Source organism: Pristiophorus japonicus, chromosome 16 (assembly GCF_044704955.1).
Source record: "Pristiophorus japonicus isolate sPriJap1 chromosome 16, sPriJap1.hap1, whole genome shotgun sequence".
Lineage (NCBI taxonomy): Eukaryota > Metazoa > Chordata > Chondrichthyes > Pristiophoridae > Pristiophorus > Pristiophorus japonicus.
This window is the reverse complement of record NC_091992.1, coordinates 13,634,963-13,656,611: the sequence shown is the minus strand read 5'-3', so window position 1 is coordinate 13,656,611 and position 21,649 is coordinate 13,634,963. Positions and strand designations below refer to the sequence as shown.

Here is a 21,649-nt window from a genome sequence, read left to right as displayed (position 1 = left end):
TCAACTGAGCACACACGCTGCATTGCCGTACACAGGACTCTAAGTCAGAGTCGATACCAGGCTATTGCTTTCATCATTACTATACCCGGGTGTGTGCTGTGGAGATCCGAGATGAACGTCTCCCTGCCCTTGTTGGGTAGCACAACGCAGTTACCCCACAACAGGCAGTCCGCCTGAATGGACAGCTCATCCTTTCGCCGATGGAACGGCTTGATTAGCTCTTGCATTTCAATGGGGATGCTGACCCAGCTCCCATGCAGTACACAGTTTTTTACTAGGGACAGCAGAGGATCTTGGCTGGTCTAAGTCCTAATCTGGCGGGCCGTGATAGGAGATTTATCATTTTCAAACGCTTCCATGACCATCAACAAGTCTGCGGGCTGCGCCACCATCAACAAATTTGCAGGCTGCGCCATTTCCACCCCCGTGGTGGGCAATGGTAGCCGACTGAGAGCATCCGCACAGTTCTCGGTGCCTGGCCTGTGGCGGATGGTATAGTTATGTGCTGATAGTGCAAGTGCCCACCTTTGTATGCGGGCTGAGGCATTAGTATTTATCCCCTTGTTTTCAGCGAACAGGGATATGAGGGGCTGGTGATCGGTTTCCAGCTCAAATTTGAGGCCAAACAGATACTGATGCATTTTCTTTACCCTGAACACACATGCTAATGCCTCTTTCTCAATCATGCTGTAGGCCCTCTCGGCCCTCGACAAGCTCCTGGAGGCATAGGCGACAGGTTGCAACTTCCCTGCAACGTTAGTTTGTTGTAATACATGCCCGACTCCATACGGCGACGCATCACATGCTAACACCAATCTTTTACATGGGTTATACAATACAAGCAGCTTGTTGGAGCATAAGATGTTTCTGGCTTTCTCATAAGCAATTACTTGTTTTTTTCCCCATACCCAGTTCTCACCTTTACGCAATAACACATGTAGGGGCTCTAAGAGGGTGCTTAACCCCGATAGGAAGTTACCAAATAGTTGAGGCGTCCCAGGAACGACCGCAGCTCCGTGACGTTCTGTGGCCTGGGCGCATTCCTGATAGCCTCTGTCTTGGCATCTGTGGACTGAATGCCATCCGCCGCGATCTTTCTCCCCAAAAACTCCACTTCTGTTGCCATGAAGACGCATTTCGGACCTATTCAGCCGCAGCCCTATGTGATTCAGTCACTGAAGGACATCCTCCAGGTTTTGTAGGTGCTCGACGGTGTCACGACCCGTGACCAATATGTCGTCCTGAAAAACCACCGTGCGTGGTACCGACTTGAGTAGGCTCTCCATGTTTCTCTGGAAGATCGCTGCAGCCGACCGAATTCTAAACGGGCATATGTTGTAGATGAACAGTCCCTTGTGCGTGTTGATGCAGGTGAGGCCCTTCGAAGACACCTCCAGCTCCTGCGTCATGTAGGCCGAAGTCAGGTCGAGCTTGGTGAATGTCTTGCCTCCTGCCAGCGTCGCAAATAGGTCGTCTGCCTTAGGTAGCAAGTATTGGTCCTGTAGCGAGAAACGATTAATAGTTACTTTATAATCGCCGCAAATCCTGACTGTGCCATCACTTTTGACTACTGGAACAATCGGGCTGGCCCACTCGCTGAATTCCACTGGGGAGATGATGCCCTCGCGTTGCAGCCTGTCCAGCTCGATTTCCACTCTCTCCCTCATCATGTGAGGTACCGCTCGCGCCTTATGGTGAATGGGTCTTGCCTCTGGGATCAAGTGGATCCGCACCTTCGCCCCGGAAAAGTTTCCAAAGCTTGGCTCAAAAAGGGAAGGAAATTTGTTGAGAACCTAGGTACATGAGGCCTCATCGACATGTGATAGCGCTCGGATGTCATCCCAGTTCCAGCGGATTTTGCCCAGCCAGCTCCTTCCAAGCAGTGTGGGGCCATCGCCCGGGACAATCCAGAGTGGCAGTTCGTGCACCGTGCCCTCGTAGGTGACCTTGACCATGGCGCTGCCCAGGACAGTGATGAGCTCTTTGGTGTACGTTCTCAGTTTCGTGTGGATGGGGCTCAGGGCTGGTCTGAGTGCCTTGTTGCACCACAGTCTCTCAAACATCTTTTTACTCATGATGGATTGGCTAGCGCCAATGTCCAGTTCCATGGCTACAGGTAAGCCATTCAATTTTACATTTAGCATTATAGGTGGACATTTCGTCGAAAATGTGTGCACCCCGTGTACTTCAGCATCTGCCTCCTCTCTCTGAGGCTCGAAATTGCTTTGATCCACCATGGACCGATCTTCCTCTGCCATGTGGTGGTTAGCAGGTTTTGCAGAGCTTGCAGCTCGTTTGCAAGCTCATTGGAGGTGCCCCATTGTTCCACAGCTCTTGCAAACATACCCTTTGAAGCGGCATGAATAGGCTGAATGGAAGCCTCCACAACACCAACAAGGTGTGAATTGCCTTGCATTCATCCTTGTTGCGGACTCTGAGTCATCTGGGTCACCTGAGGCCCGTTGGCAGTTGCAGACACATGGTTTCTGCCCTGTACATTTCTGCTCGCAAACACAGTTCCAGTTAATTTATGAACATTGCTGGCACTTGTGTGCTGAAAGATTTGTTTGGTGTTATCACTGGTGGACATAAACGCCTGTGCTATCGCAATGGCTTTACTGAGGGTCGGTGTCTCTACAGTCAAAAGTTTTCGTAGGATGGTCTCGTGGCCAATGCCCAGTACAAAAAAGTCTCTGAGCATCTGCTCCAGGTAGCCATCAAACTTACATTGGCCTGCAAGTCGCCTGAGCTCGGCGACGTAGCTCACCACTTCCTGACCTTCAGATCGCTGGCACATGTAGAACCGATACCTCGCCATCAGCACGCTTTCCCTCAGGTTAAGATACTCCCGAACCAGTGTACACACCTCCTCATACGACTTATCTGTGGGTTTCACCGGAGCCAGAAGATTCTTCATGAGGCTGTAGGTCGGTGCCCCGCAGACCGTGAGGAGAACCGCTCTTCTTTTTGCAGCACTTCCTTCTCCGTCCAGCTCGTTAGCTACAAAATACTGGTCTAGCCATTTGACATAGGCTTCCCAGTCCTCACCCTCTGAGAACTTCTCCAGGATGCCCACAGTTTGCTGCATCTTTGTGTTGGATTCGTATATTCGTCACCAGTTATTGTGTTCCTAACACAGATGAGACTGCACACAGGGAGATTAAAGTAACAGTGACCTCAATCTTTATTAAGACACTCCAGAGTGAGTAACAGGCCTAAGGGGCCGGCTTATATACAGTGCTCCCAAGGGATGCTGGGATCCCTTGGGACTTCAGGAGATGCGCTCCCTAGTGGCGGAACATGGGAGTGCATGCTTTACAGATACACAACATTTTCTTTTTAAGCTTCAAGTATATTGAATTACTTTGAGGAGCTGTTGCTGTTGTCATGTAGGCAAATGCAGCAGCCATTCTGTGCATAACATAATCTCACAAATGAAAGGTCAGTTGGTCTTTCTGTGATCTGTTGGAGGGTTGTTGACCATGACATTAGTGTCCAGCGAAACCGTCAGAAGGGGAAGAAAGGACTTTGGTTTAACATCTCATCGAAAGGAAGCCGCCTCTGACAATACTGCACTCGCTCAGTGCTGCACTGGAGCACCAGCCTGACTTATGTGCTTACATTTTGGTGTGGGGCTTGAACCTGCATCCTTCTGAACCAGGTGTGAGAGTGAGCCAAACATTCTCAACCTCTAGGGGCCTGAACTCGGTCAAAGCCCAGGCCCACCCAAGTGCCACCCAAAGGCCTGTCGATGGCCACCGAGAGACCGGGCGGTACTTTGCCAGGAAGTTTCCTCTAAAAGAGATGACAATACCGCCCGGCGGCAAAATAACGACTTATGCCATCAATCTGGGCGGCAGTGGGCGGGAGCTCCCAATTTCGGCGGCAAATGCGATCCTCGCCAAAGTGCCACCGAGGATTGAGTCAGGCCCAGGGAGCGGGTGAGGGGAAGTCCTAAAACTAAAAATCTTTTAAAAAAAAACACTGGAACACCTTCAGGGGGACCCCATATAGATAACTCGCTGGGAAAAAAAAATTAAAAGATGTTCACCTAACCTTTTTTTGCAGGTCTTCTTACTTACCGTCGGGGTTAGACCTGCCTCCACGCAGCGGTCCTTCCCCCTGCTGCCGCCGACTCCCGGAGGAATCTGCCAGCTCGGCGGGCGGGAAGACACTTACGCGACTTGGCCGCCGGTGTCCGTCAGCGGGAGGTTCCCGGCGGTACTCCCCTCCCGCCGGCTGCAGACCTGGAGGAATCTGTCACCGAGGGGAAAGTGTCGAAAAAACTTGGTGGCAACCAGCGGCAGTGGGCGGTAAGGCCACGAATTTCAGGCCCTAGGTCTTTGGAAGTCTCATGGAGCAAGTGTGAGGCAGCGAGAGGCGCTTAGTCCTCTAAGTACGCAGTCCTCCAGTGTGAAAACTTCTTCCTGAACTTCTCTGCTTTGCCACTTCTCTTTCCACCTTCAAATTTAAGGTAATTGGCAAAGGAATCAGAGCGGTGATGAAGAGTAATGCATTTTACGCAGCGAGTTGTTATGATCTGGAATGCATTGCCTGACAGGGTGGTAGATGCAGATTCAATAATCGTAAGTGTGAAAAAAGAATTGGATAAATATGTGAAGGAGAAAAAATTGCAGGGCTACAAGGAAAGAGCAGGTGAGTGGGACTAATTGGCTAGCTCCTTCAAACAGCCAGCACAGGCACAGTGGGCCCAATGGCGGCCTTCTGTGCTGTGTGATTCTATGAATTTCTTCCTCAAAACCTACTCTCTGACTGTGACTTTTGTCACCTCCCCTAATGTCCCCTACTTTCTGCTCAGCATCAACCGTTCCCCTTGTAAAACTTCTTAAGACATTTTGTTACATGAGAGGCACTATATAAATGTAAGTTGTTGTACAATCGGCATGCAGTGTTTGGGGCAGGCAAGGACTGTTGAGGATTAAAAACAGAAAATGCTGGAAATCTCAGCGGGTCAGTCAGCATCAGTGGCGTGTTGAGCTCAGGTTTAGCATACAATCAACGCTTACTTAATAAGCGTAAACTAGCTTTAGAAAACAAATTAGATTGGTATGATACTGATCAACATTCTGTACTAATTAAATGAAATCATAGAGATTGATTGGTGTGGGGGTGGGGTGGCGAGAGCGGGGGGGAGTGCATTGAGCGCTGTCCTATTACCTCATTACCTCTGGCGCCCATGGTCACCCATATCCAACCTGGCTCATTTAGAGGAAAATCTTCTCTCTCTGCTGAATGTGAAATGAGTTTGGCAGTCTCAATCCAGTTTCATTTTTAAAATGTATTCATTGACGGAATGGGGGCGTTGCTGGCAAGACCGGCATTTATTGCCCATCCCTAATCGCCCTTGAGAAGGTGGTGGTGAGCCACCTTCTTGAACCGCTGCAGTCCGTGTGGTGAAGGTACTCCCACAGTGCTGTTAGGGAGAGAATTTCAGTATTTTGACCCAGTGACAATGAAGGAAGGGTGATATATTTCCAAGTCAGGACAGTGTGTAACTTGGAGTTGGTGGTGTTTCCATGTGCCCGCTCCTTCGCAGTGTTAGAGGTTGCGGGTTTGGGAGGTGGAATAATTCTATAGCATAAAGGTACCTGTAATGTGACCCTGCTTGGCATTAGGATGCTACAAGATGACCAGTTGGGGAGATGACAATGTCACACCAGTATGTTGGAGGGATACATTTCAGAAGGTGGGATTGGAGGTGCTTTATTGGGGAAAGGTGGGGCAAGATATATATCGCATCTGCCCCCTGCAATATCAACTTGATACTAGCAACAAAAAAGTAGAAACTTGTATGTTCTCAGTGCTGGGACCCTAAAGGACAGGTAACTTTGCACTTCCATTACACAAAAAGTAAGAATGTATAAGGTCCCACAATAACAGTCTGTAATAAAACCCAGCCTGAGCTTATAAAATTAAATCTAACCCAAGTAGCTGTTTGGTGATGTGATGGAAGTTATACAAGAAAGAATGGAATGTGCGTCTGATGTTGTCGATGTGATTTCCTCGGAGAGGAATCAGGAAGGGCTCAAGATGAAAAAAGAAAGCCATACATTTCAACACCTGGCTTCATTTTATTTATCTAATAAAAGGAAATTGTTTTTTTTGGGGGCAATATATTTAAAGGTAACCTTCCATTTGATCTGTGCTTCGCTTTGTTTTACTGCGTTCTGTGGTCTGCAGCTGCAATTGGAGACGATAATCCTGTTACTGACGGCACTTTTCAAAGGGCTGGAATGACGGTGATACAGTGAGTTAGAAAGGACCCTGCTGTGGGACTGATGTGGGTCAGAACAGCATCCTTCCTGTTAATAGCCACAGGAGTCAGATGGGATGAAAAGTCCACTCTCTCTTGCTCTGGTGAAAAACAGTAGAAATTCGGTCGGTTAGCACCTTCCGTTAGCGCTGAGGGAGGGGCGGCAAGGGGTTAGCGACCGGGCGCGGCAAATACAGCGATGCCCGGGAACCTCAGTGCTGGTTTAGCGCTGGAGCTAACTCATAGCGCCAGGGCCTCTAGTGCCTCGCAGATCGCGACGTCACAAAGTGCCCAGCGCCCCGTTACCGCCCCGGATGTGAAATTGCCCCCCCCCCCCCCCCCCCGGGCGCTGACAACGCCAGCAAGAGGAGGCGCTGCGAACTCGGTGGGCCGCTTGGGGAGCGCTGATTAAAGAGAGTGGTTCTCCAGCTAGCGCAACCGTTATTATTTGCACCAGTCTCGTACCTGCTCAAAGTTCTTCATGTTTGACTGGCGCGAGATGTCCACTCCCTCCACTTTGTGAGAGCGTTTGGGGCAGTAATGGCAGTCGTGCAGGTCGTCTGGCAACGCAGAGCTGCCGACAACTGGCTTGTGGACCATCACTGGCCCTTCCCTTTAAGCGAGGGAAGCAGCCTCTAATACCGTGCGCAATGCACTCTGTCGCTACCATCCCACTCTCAGACTTTAGCGCCCTAAGAGAGGTAGTTAGCGCTTGATTTCGTGCTCCACTTCCCTCTTGGAGCACTAAAACTGAATATCACTGGAAGAGAGGATGATTAGCGCTTGCTGCTACTTTTTCAACTTTTCAAAATGTAATGCCCCAACTGGGACGCTGCTGAATTTGTAGCCCCCCCCCCCACCGCCCCGGACACCGTTCACGGCACACGGCTGCCGTCTGACCTTTCCTTGCGAGGCTCCAAGAATATGAAGTGTGCCACGCTGAAGTGTCACACCAGCGCTTTTCAGGGGTTGCGAGCAGGTAACCATAGCTGCAGGTCGTCATGCAGTAGGCAGCAGCGCTGCCCTCTTGCCCCTTCGGTGAAGTGTACATATCTCCTCACTAATCCCGCTTGTGACCTGTGCTGCCGGTATATACATTATGGGAGGTGGCACGGGGAATAATATTTGGTGGGCTCCATCCTCCTTAAAGGTGCCTGACTCTCCTTTGCTCCATCCTCTGCTGCTCCTCTTCCTCCATGATACTGGCACACCAAGGGTATGACCATCGGGAATAGGGTCATAGGAGCAGGACGAGGCTATTCAGCCCCTCGAGCCTGAGGGGGGGGGGAGGGGGGGTGTCGGTGAAGTCTCAACACCCCAAACCTAGCCTGAAATGTTGCACTGCAAGTCGTGGCCTCCAGCCCTAGGGAGCCCTAGACGGTGCCCACAAGGAGGATTCAAAAGAAAGTGACTTCTCCTGAACCCCGCATACTCTGGTGGGGTCAGTGGCAGAGGTCACTGCTGGCCATGACCCCCAACGTAATGCTGGCCCACAGACCTGAGGAAAACGCTCAATAGAAAGGAAGTAAAGGTAAAGTTAAAGAAAGAAAGACTTTATAGCCCCTTACACGACCACCAGACGTCTCAAAGCACTTTACAGCCAGTTAAGTACTTTTGGAGTGTAGTCACTGCTGTAATGTGGGGAACACTGCAGCTAACTTGCCCACAGCAAGCTCCCACAAACAGCAATGTGATAATGACCAGATAGTCTGTTTTTGTTATGTTGATTGAGGGATAAATATTGGCCCCAGGACCCCGGGGATAACTCCCCTGCGTTTCTTCAAAATAGTGCCATGGGATCTTTTACATCCACCCAAGAGAGCTGACCGCCTCGGTTTTACGTCTCATCTGAAAGACGGCACCTCTGACAGTGCGGCACTCCCTCAGCAGGAGAGTCAGCCTAGATTTATGTGCTCAAGTTCCTGGAGTGGGACTTGAACTCTTAACCTTCTGACTCCGAGGTGAGTGTACTGCCCCACTGAACTATGGCTGGCACTGACATGTGACCCTGCACTCCCAGTCAGTGCTGTGTGTAGGCTGTGCAGTCACAGGGAGCACAGGGTCAGATATGACTACACCACTGTTCCTCTGACCTCCGCTCCCTGTGAGTGTGACTGCCTCCATAGAATGTGGGATCGCTGACTAAAAACGGAAGAGGACATGAATGGAGCACAACCCGAAAGGCGATCAAGTGGATTAAATTAAATAAGTGAGTGGTATTCATCCAAGTAACTGATAACAGTTACACACTAATGTGATGGACATTAAAAGTAACTCATTTTTTGTAATTTATTCCCCATCGTGGCCATCCTTATACCCAAGTAGTTTCAAGCTATGATCCTATTTGTGCTATGAAACATGGTAATCTAGCTAAATCTGCTGTTTTTAAAAAAAAACATGGTTCTGTTCATTATACAGGTTGAGCATCCGAAATCCGGAAACCTCGGGACCGAGGCCGTTCCGGATTTTGGAACGTCTTTGCCTGGGTCGAGATAGGTGGAGTCTGGCAGCTGAGGTAAGGGGGAGAGGGGGGGAGAAGGAGGGGGAGCTGGGGCCAGGGGGAGAAGGGGTGTGGGGGGAGCCAGGGGGAGAAGGGGGGGATCCAGGGGGATCCGGGGGGGATCCGGGCCCGGGGGGAGAAGGGGGGGAGCTGGGGCCAGGGGGAGAAGGGGGCGAGCCGGGGGGGAAGCCGGGGCCGGGTGGGGGCGAAGGGGGGAGCCGGGCCCGGGGGGAGAAGGGGGCGAGCCAGGGGGAGAGCCGGGGCCGGGGGGAGAAGGGGGCGAGCCGGGGGGGGAGTCGGGGCCGGGGGGGCGAAGGGGGGAGCCGGGGCGGGGGCGCCAGGCCCGGGGGGAGAAGGGGGGGAGCTGGGGCCGGGGGGAGAAGGGGAGGAGCCGGGGGCCGGGGGGGAGAAGGGGGCGAGCCGGGGGGGAGTCGGGTCCGGGTGGAGAATGGGGGGAGCCGGGGGGAGAAGGGGGGAGCCAATGCCAGGGGACGAAGGGGGCTGTCTGGGGGAGAAGGGGGGGAGCCGAGGCCAGGGGGAGAGGAGGGAGCCGGGGCCGGGGGGGACAGGTGGGGAGTTGGGACCGGGGGGAGAAGGGGGGGAGCTGGGGCCGGGTGGAAAAGGGGGGGATCCAGGGCCAGGGGTCGAAGGGGGGGCCGGTGGAGGTCGGGCCGTGAGGGCCGGGGCGAGGAGGGGAGCCGGGGTGAGGTCGGGCCGCCGAGGGCCAGGCGAGGTCGGGCCGGGGCGAGATCGGGCCGGGGTGAGGTTGGGCCTCCGAGGCGAGGGGAGTCCGGATTTTGGAACATTTTCCGATTTCCAGATGACCCCACCACGGATTGGCCCAGTGTCCGGATTCCGGAACATTCCCAATTTTGGAACTCCGGATTTCGGACGCTCCACCTGTACTTCTTAATTTGTCATTTCCGCCTAAATCGTATTGTCTGTCAGTGCGGTGTTATCCATAGAGAGGTCAGGAGTGTCTGTTTGTACTTCATACTATTCCCACTGCGTGCCTCTTCAGTTAAAGAGTTCATAGTTCATTCTGTGCCCTGCTATCTCGCACTACTTTGCACATAAGTACACAGTCCCATTGGTTGCTACACTGGCTCCCGGTTAAGCAACGCCTTGATTTCACAATTCTCATCCTTGTTTTCAAATCCCTCCATGGCCTCGCCCCTCCCTATCTCTGTAATCTCCTCCAGCCCCACTGTCTTCCCACTCCCCCGCCACAAACTCCCCCTGCCACAACCCCCACCCCCCTCCCCCCGAGATGTCTGCACTCCTCTAATTCTACCCTCTTGAGCATCCCTGATTATAATCGCTCAACCATCGGTGGCCGTGCCTTTTGTTGCCTGGGCCCCAAGCTCTGGAACTCCCTCCCTAAACCTCTCCACCTCTCTACCTCTCTTTCCTCCTTTAAGACGCTCCTTAAAACATACCTCTTTGACCAAGCCTGCGCTAATTTCTACTTATGTGGCTTGGTGTCAAATTTTTGGTCTCATAATACTCCTGTGAAGCACCTTGGAACATTTCAATTCGTTAAAGGCGCTATATAAATACAAGTTGTTGTTTTTGTAACCATTATATGATTGTATGATTCCATTATCTGCAAAGCCTCTTCTTGTAAAGACTCTTACGTCAAAATGTAGATCCTTTCTTCAGTCCTGAGCGCAGAGTAACTAATCCTCTTCAGCAGTGCCATTAAGAAGAAAAGAAAATATATTAAATACATTCTCAACATAAAATCTCATTAGTGTGTCAGACAACAGGGACCTTTGCCTGAAACCACCTCAGCTATTCATTTCCCACAATGTGCAGCCCAGAGATGTTTAATGAACATATTTATTATTTATTCTTCTGTGGGCTTATAGAATTTAGATATAATACATTCTATTACAAATCTTATTGAGCCTCACAGGCTACATGCAGCATTCGGGGACATTGCATGTTGCGTGGATGCTGCTGTTGGACGGGGGGGGGGGGGAACCTGGGGGGGAAAAAGCAGCTCTACTCGCCTGCAGCAGTCCTGTGGATTTATACGGTGCGTGGCTGGGAGCCAAGAGTGCTGCTTTATTGCGACTGTAATTCAGTAACCTCAAAGTGACTGTCACTTTAACAGTGCATTGATTCCACCCTGAGTGGATTTGTGCCTGGCTGATTTGGAACGGGTCTGCACGTAGGGGTGGGTGAGGAGTGAGGGGATAGTGGGGAGAGTAGGGGGGCAGTTGCCTTGTCAGAACGCATGCTCCGCAAAGTAACACAGACATTGGGTTTCACCTTGTCCTGTTTGGCTGCTCCCAGCTTTCTGAACCTCCACCATTGCCTGGGGCTTATGCCCTGGGGTTCACTACTGCAGTCGTTTAATTCGCTAGAAAGGTACCGGGCTAAAAGGATAACAATATGAGGATAGCTTGCATAGACTAGGCTTGTATTCCCTTGAGGGTAGGAGATTAAGGATCAGCTAATTGAGGTGTTGATTAAAAGATTTGATAGAATAGATAGAGAGAAACTGTTTTCACTGGTGGGGGGAGCCCAGAACAAGGGGCCAGAACCTTAAAATTAGAGCCAGGCCGTTCAGGGGTGATGTCAGGAAGCACTTCTTCACACAAAGGGTAGTGGGAATCTGCAGGGCAGGGAGGGGGCGCGGGGGGGGAACAATTGAAAAATTTGAGACTGAGATAGATAGATTTTTACAAAAGCAAAATACTGCGGATGCTGGAACGTGGAATAAAAACAAAAAGTGCTGGGAATCTCAGCGGGTCAGGCAGTATCTGTGGAGAGGAAGCAGAGTGAGCGTTTCAGGTCGATGACCCTTCAACTGTCCCGACCCGAAATGTTAACTCTGCTTCCTCGCCACAGATGCCGCCTGACCTGCCGAGATTGGTAGATTTTTGTTAAGCGAGGGTATTAAAGGATATGGAACAAAGATGGGAAAATGGAGTTGAGGACCAGATTAGCCATGGTCTCATTGAATGGCGGAATAGGCTGGAGGCACTGAATAGTCGTCTCCTGTTGCTACGTTCCTTTATAATACAAGTCTGTGCAGGCTGACTGAATGGCCTCACTTGTACCCAATCTCTACAAGTGGATGAATCTGCGACTGTTTAATCATTGATTATTACTTATTTTTTTGAGTAGTTATAAACTGGAGACAGACTGGGTACAATGATTACCCAATCGGCACAGAGAGCTGATGTCATAGCCTCCAACTGCACCAATTGTGTAACAAACACAGAAATCGTTGGAAACATTGTCAGGCAGCATCAGTCGAGAGACCAGGTCGACGGTTTGGTTACAGACCATTCCTCAGAGTCATAGCAGCGCGCACACAGGACTCATCAGGCAGCACACGTGTGTGTGTGTCTGTACTGTGACAGGGACTCGAACAGCACACGCGTGTGTGTGTGTCTGTACTGTGGCAGGGATTCCAGCAGCACGCGTGTGTGTGTGTGTGTGTATGTACTGTGAAAGGAATCCTGTGGAATTTCACGCTTGCATCCTGTGATTTTTCATCCATTCACAATGGCCTGGAAAATCGTGGGCACGCAATTTTCCTGAGAACCGCGTCCGGCACGTGAGACTCCATGCTCAGCGCATACGATCAGAGAATTCACCTTAGCCGGTAATTTGCTGCTCCACCACTGACACCGTAACTGCTCCGAAAATGCGCAACAGAATAAATTTCCGGCGAAATTACGGCGAAGATCGGAGCAGCTGCGAGGAAATGGAGTATAAAAGCAGGGAAGTCTTGCTACAGTTATACAGAGTATTGGTGAGGCCACACCTGGAATACTGCGTGCAGTTTTGGTTTCCATATTTACGAAAGGATATACTTGCTTTGGAGGCAGTTCAGAGAAGGTTCACTAGGTTGATTCCGGGGATGAGGGGGTTGACTTATGAGGAAAGGTTGAGTGGGTTGGGCCTCTACTCATTGGAATTCAGAAGAATGAGAAGTGATCGTATCGAAACGAATAAGGTTATGAAGGGGTTTGACAAGGTGGATGCAGAGAGGATGTTTCCACTGATGGGGGAGACTAGAACTAGAGGGCATAATCTTAGAATAAGGGGCCGCCCATTTAAAACTTGAGATGAGCAGGAATTTCTTCTCTCAGAGGATTGTAAATGGGTGGAATTTGCTGCCTCAGAGAGCTGTGGAAGCTGGGACATTGAATAAATTTAAGACAGTTTCTTAACCGATAAGGCAATTAAGGGGTTATGGGGAGCGGGCAGGGAAGTGGACCTAAGTCCATGATCGGATCAGCCATGATCGTATTAAGTGGCGGAACAGGCTCGAGGGGCCGAATGGCCTACTCCTGCTCCTATTTCTTATGTTCTTATGAAATTTCTGGCCATTATAATTTCCAGACATTCAAACACCTCCCAGGTTTGCTGCCATCTAGTGGCTATCCCTCACCAAATGGACTTCTTCCTTTATAATGAAATGAATGATGTTCCCAGCACTCATTAGCTAGATTACAAAAGAGTAAATACGTATATGTGGGAGTTTGTCTGCCGGGGTCCCTGAAGGTGGAATAATTAACTGCGAAGCATTAATGCACTCGTATGAAATTCCTTTGACAGCGATTTTAATGCAAGCATTAAATATCTCTGATATTAAAGCACCATCGAAGTTGCTGGGATAGTATATCCAGCGCAGATGGCCGTTCACTGTGCATTCCAGCTCTGTGTCTGCTTATTCCTGACACCCGAGACAAAACAGTACAAAAGGGCTTGACACTCTCAGTGTCGGCGTCTCTCACTGTGACAGCCGCAAAACAATAATTATTTTCGAAAATAACAGAGCATTGAGTGATGACAGTAAAAGCAGAATCTGAGAACAGAGCAGGCCCTTCATCTGCTGCATTAATAACCATGAGCTGCTCGTGATAATTGTCTCCGGTTGGCCATTTGGCCACTGGCCCGGTCTCCAGCAGTATTGGGGCAGATGGGGCTGGGGGCAAACTATTCCTGCTGCATGCACTCTGACTGGGCTCCTCGTAGATTCGATCTGGGGGAATGTGAATATCAACGGGCTCTTAATATTAAAGAACATTAAACTTCCAGGTGGATATATATTTAATGATGTATTTGTCAATCTCCTGTGGCATTGCCCAGGGGAATCAGAACTCAGCACCCGCAGATTTTGCTTTTGAGTCAAAAGCAAGTGTGGTCTTCGGGTGAAGTGGGGTTAGAGGGTGAGGGGGTAATTGAACCAGGGCACGCAGACCTTTCCCAATCTCAGGATGTTCCAAAGTACTTCGCAGCTCATGAATTACTTTTGAAGTGCAGTCACTATTGTAATTTAGGGAATTTGTGTAGAGCAAGCTCCCACCAACCGCAATGAGATGAATGACCAGATAATCTATTTTCGGTGGCGATGGTTGAGGGAGGGATGTTGGCCAGGATACCAGGAAAACTCCCCTGCTCTTTTTTTTTTCCTGAACAGTGCCACCAGATCTTTTATGTCCATCTGATGGATCTTGACAGGGCTTCAGGTTAGCGTCTCACCTCAGCACTGCACTGAAGTGTCAGCCTAGATTATGTGCTGAAGTCTCTGGAGTGGAGCTTGAACCCATGACCTTCGGACACAGAGCGGCTCATACATTGGGCCAAGGCTGACGCCAGTATCGAAGGCTATTGGAGGTTTTGAGGTGTACAGAGGGGGGAGACCAAACCTTATTCTCTTAATTGCCTCCCCGCTGACTAACCTCTCCTGTTCTTGCACTGTGCAGGCGGTGGGTCGAGAGATCCTTCTACACTTCATTTTGCACCTAGTGACAAGTTACGGAAAAAACCCTGAGCTCACCCTGTTTATGGACAACACCCGAATCCATGTTTTACCCAGTATGAATCCCGACGGATTTGAAATGTCTTCGGAAGGCGACTGTGATGGACCTGCTGGAAGGTAGTGGAGACAGATAAAGGGAAGAGAATAATTTGTGGGGGGCAGGGAGGGCACATTTAGAGACTGATTTGGGAATATTTTAAACTGAAATTTTTCCCCAGTTCTTTCTTTCTTCGGTGAGCAAAACCTCGATTTTAAAACTCTCATCCTTGTTTTCAGATCCCTCCATGGCCTTGCCCCTCCCCATCTCTGTAATCTCCTCCAGCCCCACAACCCTCCGAGAACTCTGCGTTCCTCCAATTCTGGCCTCTTGCGCATCCCTGATAATCGCTCCACCATTGGCGGCTGTGCTTCCAGCTGCCTGGGCCCCTAAACCTGGAATTCCCTCCCTAAACCTCTCTACCCCTCTCTCCTCCTTTTAAGATGCTCCTTAAAATCAACCTCTTTGACCAAGTTTTTGGTCACCTGTCGTAATATCTCCTTATGAGGCTCGGTGTGAAATTTTGTTTGGTAAGGCTCCTGTGAAGCACCTGGGGACGGTTTAATGCGCTATATAAATGCAAGTTGTTTTTGTTGTTAGTACCATCACACAATAAAAAACATCTACTTGCATTGGTTTTGACAGGTAATGGTTCATACACACAGCATCACAACACATCCTGAAGGGAAATCGAGTGTGAGCTGCAATCCCGGCACGAAAAGAAAGAGGGCGGCGCTGGGTATCTATTAACTCTGACCCAACAGCTCCTGAGCAGCGCCCTCTGCAGTCAGTGCCTTGCAATTAATCACCATCGATTTACTCTCCAGGTACAATGCCAACGGCCTTGATCTGAATCGAAATTTCCCCGACGCATTCGATGAGAGAGAAGACGAGAGACAGAGTGAAACGCGGCACGTCATGAAGTGGGTCGCTTCCATTCCCTTCGTACTGTCGGCCAACATGCACGGAGGAGCAGTGGTGGCAGTCTATCCGTACGACAGCTTGACGAAAGGTGAGTGACCGCCTACTGGTAACAGAGGCAGATGGGTCACGCCTGTCATTTATAATGGGCTTAGGTGGTTACATGGGTTAAAGCGCTTGGACATGGATTCAGATCTAGCTCAGCCTGGTGATGATCTCCCTAAAGAAAGACTTGCATTTATATAGCGCCTTTCACGACCTCAGGACGTCCCAAACGCTTTACAGCCAATGAACTACTTTTTGGAGTATAGTCACTGTTGCAATGTAGGAAATGCAGCAGCCATTTTGCGCACAGCAAGCTCCCACAAACAGCAACGTGATAATGACCAGTGTAATGTATACACCTGTGCGTATGCTCACAGGTTTGTAGAGCTGTTGCCCCCTTTTATAGGGGGCACTTGTAAAAGTTATGATTTTAGTGCCCAAAAAAACCCCCAAAAAACTACAAAAAACACAAAAAATAACAAAAACAAAAAAAAGGGCCTTGAAAAATGTTTGGAGTGTCCCCCAGATTTGGGGGCACTTGACTTAACTGGTTAATTTTGTCTCCTATCAAAAGAGTTGTAGAGCTGTTGAGGCTCTCTACGCGAGAATCCTCCCTTTATTTATTTGGGACTTGGCCTGGAGGTTGGTGCACGGGGCAGTCCCGTGCAATAAGTTTTTAAGTCAGTTCACAGACTCCCAGGCCGCGTGCAATTTCTGCGGTCTGGAGAAGTCCGTGTTCCATGTTTATGTGGAATGTGTGAGGTTGCAGCCCCTCTTCCATTATTTGAAGGGGCTGCTCCTCAATTTCTGGCTGCACTTCAGTCCCACACTCCTGATCTTTGGGCACCCTGTGAGGAGGGGAGCGTGTAGGTCCGAGGGCCTCCTCGTAGGACTGCTCCTGGGCATGGCCAAGGGGCCATCAGCCGGTCCAGGCAGCAGGCGGTCGAGGGGGTCGTTCAGCCTGACTGCCTGCCTCTCTTCCGCGTCTACATCCGGGCCAGGGTGTCCCTAGAGATGGAGCACGCGGTGTCCACCGGTACGCTCGCGGCCTTCCGCGAGAGGTGGGCGCCGGAGGGACTGGAGTGCATTATCACCCCCGGCAACCAAATTTTTATTTGATTTTATATGGTTTAAAGTTTAATTTGTTTTAATTGCTGGATTCTTAGTGTCTCCCTTACCTTTTATAGGGGACGCTTGTAAAATATATGGTTTTAATGCCCCCCAAAAACATTTTTAAAAAACACAAAAAAAAACCAAAAACCAAAAAAACATTTATTAGAAAAAGGGGCTGTTAAGTGTCTGGAGTGTCCCCCAGATCGGGGGGCACTTGATCTAATGTCTATGTTCCCCCCCAAAAGAGTTGTAGAGCTGTTACCCCCTTTTATAGGGGGCACTTGCAAAAGTAATGATTTTAGTGCCCAAAAAACCCCCCAAAAAACTACAAAAAACACAAAAAAGGGTCTTGAAAAATGTTTGGAGTGTCCCCCAGATTTTGGGGCACTTGACTTAACTGGTTAATTTTGTCTCCTATCAAAAGAGTTGTAGAGCTGTTGAGGTTCTCTACGCGAGAATCCTCCCTTTATTTATTGGGGACTTAGCCTGGCGGGTGGTGCACGGGGCAGTCCCGTGCAATAAGTTTTTAAGTCAGTTCACAGACTCCCAGGCCGCGTGCAATTTCTGCGGTCTGGAGAAGTCCGTGTTCCACGTTTATGTGGAATGTGTGAGGTTGCAGCCCCTCTTCCATTATTTGAAGGGGCTGCTCCTCAAATTCTGGTTGCACTTTAATCCCACACTCCTGATCTTTGGGCACCCTGTGTGGAGGGGAGCGGGTAGTTCTGAGGGCCTCCTCGTAGGACTGCTCCTGGGCACGGCCAAGGGTGCCATCAGCCGGTCCAGGCAGTGGGCGGTCGAAGGGGTCCTTCAGCCTGACTGCCTGCCTCTCTTCCGTGCGTACATCCGAGCCAGGGTGTCCTTAGAGATGGAGCACACAGTGTCCACCGGTACGCTCGCGGCCTTCCGTGAGAGGTGGGCACCGGAGGGACTGGAGTGCATCATTACAGCAGGGACCAGAATTTTAATTTAATTCGATTTGTCACGGTTCCCTTTAATGTTTTTTTTGTTAATTTAGTTAATTTGTGTTTTTCTGTGCCCTTACAAAAGGGGTCACTTGAATTAACGTTCTACCAAAAATAGTTGTAGAGCTGTTACATTGTGAGTGGCTTAGCCAGTCACGTGATGTACACAAGACTCAATAAAACCCCAGTCAGTTGGGTCTAGGTCATCCATGATCAGGAATGCAGTTGTGAGCCTAGTGGATGAACTGGTAATATTTAGTGTGATTGTTAAACCTTTGCTATTAAGAAATATTTGGTTTATTAACAATGTGTTGCTATGAATTTTTAAGCAAAGAACCCATGAGGCAAATACATTACAACCAGATAATCTGCTTTTGTTGAGGGATAAATATTGGCCAGGACACCTGGTATAACTCCCCTACTCTTCTTCGAAATAGTGCCGTGGGATCTTTTACGTCCTCCTGAGAGAGCAGACGGGGCGTCAGTTTAACATCTCATCCGAAAGACGGCACATCCGACAGTGCAGCACTCCCTCAGCCTAGATTTATGTGCTCAAATCCCTGGAGTGGGATTTGAACCCGTAACCTTCTGACTCAGAGGCGAGGAGCCCCAGCAAGGATCCCATAAGTGAACGGAATTTGAGGAGTCACAAACCAATTCCTAGTGAATGTGATCAGAAATGGAGGAACCAGAAATGACAAGTTGGTTTCAGGGATGCTCTTCTGAAGTTAGGGTTGAGACCTGCAGAAAGAGGAATATTTGCTCTGTGCACAATATGTCAGTGACATCAGTAACATGGCTGGAAGATTTCCTCTGATAGTTTATTGGATTCGTAAACATGTCTTAGAGTCCATCATTGTCTAATTTAGGTTCCCAGTTTCATATATACTAAGGAGCTGGGTGTCGAGGAAATATTTAGCTTAAATTAACTCAGGCAGAGACTTTCAGAGTTGCACTTCGAGATAATTTTATTTTCTAACAAGATATCTCGGAGAGTCCGCTCAGTCCGCACTGAGGCCAAACTCTGAACTCTACAAGAAAACCCGCTCTACATTTATACAGTCAAAACCGAGTTTTTCTTAAACATACCATGCATGAACATTAATCATTCACTCTGTGAATACAAACGTCATCCTGGAAGGCACACTTTATCTGTCCTTGCATAGTTTCTCCCTGTCCGTATCCTGATAAGCAGGGTATCTTGAGACTTACCCAGACACCAGATGGTCACTAAAACTCAACATCCTTTGTTTCAGGGCTGAGAAGTTTGAGTGTTTTTCTAGCCCCCGTAATTCTACAGAATAAGCAAAAAGTGAATTTAACCCTTTTCTTTACTATAGGACATAGATCATTTTCTTCCACAATTCCCTCCTTGTTGATCTTCTACTAGATCAACACAGTGTTTTACATATTTTTTTCTTGTTCAAAAGGGGTTCATACCCCTCAGGGTAGGGTCGCATTTTGAGACATTCCTCTTCATTGTAACCATCTACTTTTTCTTCTATGCGACTTAACCTTCCTTTCACGAGCACACTTTTCCTTTCTACTTGGGATACCAGGCCCATTACTTAACTGATTAATTTTTTCAATTTTATCCACATTCCACAAATGATTATTAACAATATAAGCATAACCACACCTATGATTACTATGGGGTGTATAGCAAGCTTCAGTACTGCTGAAGCTTTTGGGGACCATCCGGAAAACACATCCCACCAGTGGTGTACTGTCAAAGAGGTGACTTCATCTGCGATTCTCACTAGCTGCCCCTTCTTGTAACTCATTTCGACTCTAAATTGGTGGATGTCTCTGCCTTGTTTCGACAGAGCTTCCTTAATTTTCTTGTCATTACGTATCAAATTGTGCAGTCTGGTCAAATTAATTACAGGGGGTAAGGGTTCAATCTTGTGCATAGACAGCTATTTTTCTACATTTTGCCATTGCCCAAAGGTATAAGTTCTTTTTACTTCTGGGTCATACAGGGTGTAGACTTCTCTCACGCATTTATTAATGGGGGGCCTATACAAAATTCCATCCAGATAGACAGGTTTATTTCCTGTTACACAGACCTCATTCTGTCCTATTTCCGTAATATAAGTGTCACTTGTTGGCTTTAATTCCCATTTACATACTCCAATGGAGTGCTGTAGTGAGCATGGTTCGTATATGGCAGTCTGATAAGGACATACCATTCCGAATGGCCACCTAGCACATCCCCTATGGTGATGTGTCAAATTCTTTTCATCGACCCAATCTCCTTTAAACTCTGGGTACCAAAAGTTCTGTCCAAACAACTGGGGCATTACTTGGAACTGACACCAAATTTCTTTTCTTGTCTTATTTATGACTTCCATAGTTATGTTACATCCCCCTGAATCACAACGGGTATATCTTTCTTGGGGTTTGATGGTTAGATTAAGAAGCTTATCCCTTTGATTGATTTTCAACAATCTTTCCCACGTGTCAGCATGGAAGGATAATATTTTTCTTTCTAGCTCGGCTCTCAATAACTGTCTGATCATTTCTTTGAACATGCAATGGGTGTACTTGTTTACTCCCTGTTGTTCCTTCATCAGGTTCTCTATTTCCTTCTCCATCCTTTCGTTCTGGTTCCAGGTCATTTCGTCTGTGACGTAACCGGATACCTGCAATTGCTGTAATCCTTCACCCCAGGTATTTCTTAGTTTTATGCCTTTCCCTACCAGGGCTCTGATGACCTGTATTTTATTTTGTAAGGTCTCGATATCCATGGAGTTCAATGCTCCTATTCCTGCCCCCACTCCACTTAACACAGTCCCTAATACATCCCGTTTCTTTCTCGGGAGCCTTTCTTTTCCCAGAGATACCTCAACACTGGCTGTGTTGCAGCCATCTTCTTTCTTGGGGGGATATTTAATTTGTATTGTTAAATTTAATACACCTGGGGACCTCACTACTGGGATGCAGGTGGTCAATATTCGTTTCAAGTGTCCCGGATCTCGGTTTTCTCTGTGGCTTGGTTCTTTTACTGACCAGCTTACCACGAAGGGGTCTCCTCCATTCACAGGGGTGTTATTCATACACAATATCCGTTGCCCCTCTAGCAAAGATGTAAATGAATAACGGGGAAAATCCTTTCTCTCTTTTGGTCCTCCTATATCCCACCACGCTACGTTGTTTCTCGTACACTTCATCCACACATCCGATTGGTGTTCTAGGGTCAACCGATACCCTTTTCCCAATATGAACTGGAATTCCCCTCTTTCCGCCTTCATTCCACATGCCTCACAACCGAGACTCCAGGATGGTATGTTGCCTCCCTGGTGCAAGGGTCAAGGATGTCTCGGAGCGGGTGCAGGACATTCTGAAATGGGAGGGAGAACAGCCAGTTGTCGTGGTGCACATTGGTACCAACGACATAGGTAAAAAAAGGGATGAGGTCCTACGAAAAGAATTTAAGGAGCTAGGAGCTAAATTAAAAAGTAGGACCTCAAAAGTAGTAATCTCGGGATTGCTACCAGTGCCACGTGCTAGTCAGAGTAGGAATCGCAGGATAGCGCAGATGAATACATGGCTTGAGCAGTGGTGCAGCAGGGAGGGATTCAAATTCTTGGGGCATTGGAACCGGTTCTGGGGGAGGTGGGACCAGTACAAACCGGACGGTCTGCACCTGGGCAGGTCCGGAACCAATGTCCTAGGGGGAGTGTTTGCTAGTGCTGTTGGGGAGGAGTTAAACTAATATTGCAGGGGGATGGGAACCTATACAGGGAGACAGAGGGAGACAAAAAGGAGGCAAAAGCAAAAGACAGAAAGGAGATGAGGAAAAGTGGAGGGCAGAGAAAACCAAGGCAAAGAACAAAAAGGGCCACTGTACAGCAAAATTCTAAAAGGACAAAGGGTGTTAAAAAAACAAGCCTGAAGGCTTTGTGTCTTAATGCAAGGAGTATCCGCAATAAGGTGGATGAATTAATTGTGCAAATAGATGTTAACAAATATGATGTGATTGGGATTACGGAAACGTGGCTCCAGG

The 21,649-nt window shown here is 48.8% G+C and overlaps 1 protein-coding gene across 1 annotated transcript in view; it reads left to right on the top strand.

Annotated features, from left to right (window-relative positions):
- LOC139226917 (carboxypeptidase D-like) overlaps positions 1-21,649 on the top strand; it is a 216,772-nt gene that overhangs the window by 144,657 nt on the left and 50,466 nt on the right. The window contains exons 16-17 of the mRNA XM_070858009.1: positions 14,507-14,679; positions 15,427-15,611. Coding sequence (XP_070714110.1) covers positions 14,507-14,679; positions 15,427-15,611 — 358 coding nt within the window. The remainder of the gene's footprint in view (positions 1-14,506; positions 14,680-15,426; positions 15,612-21,649) is intronic.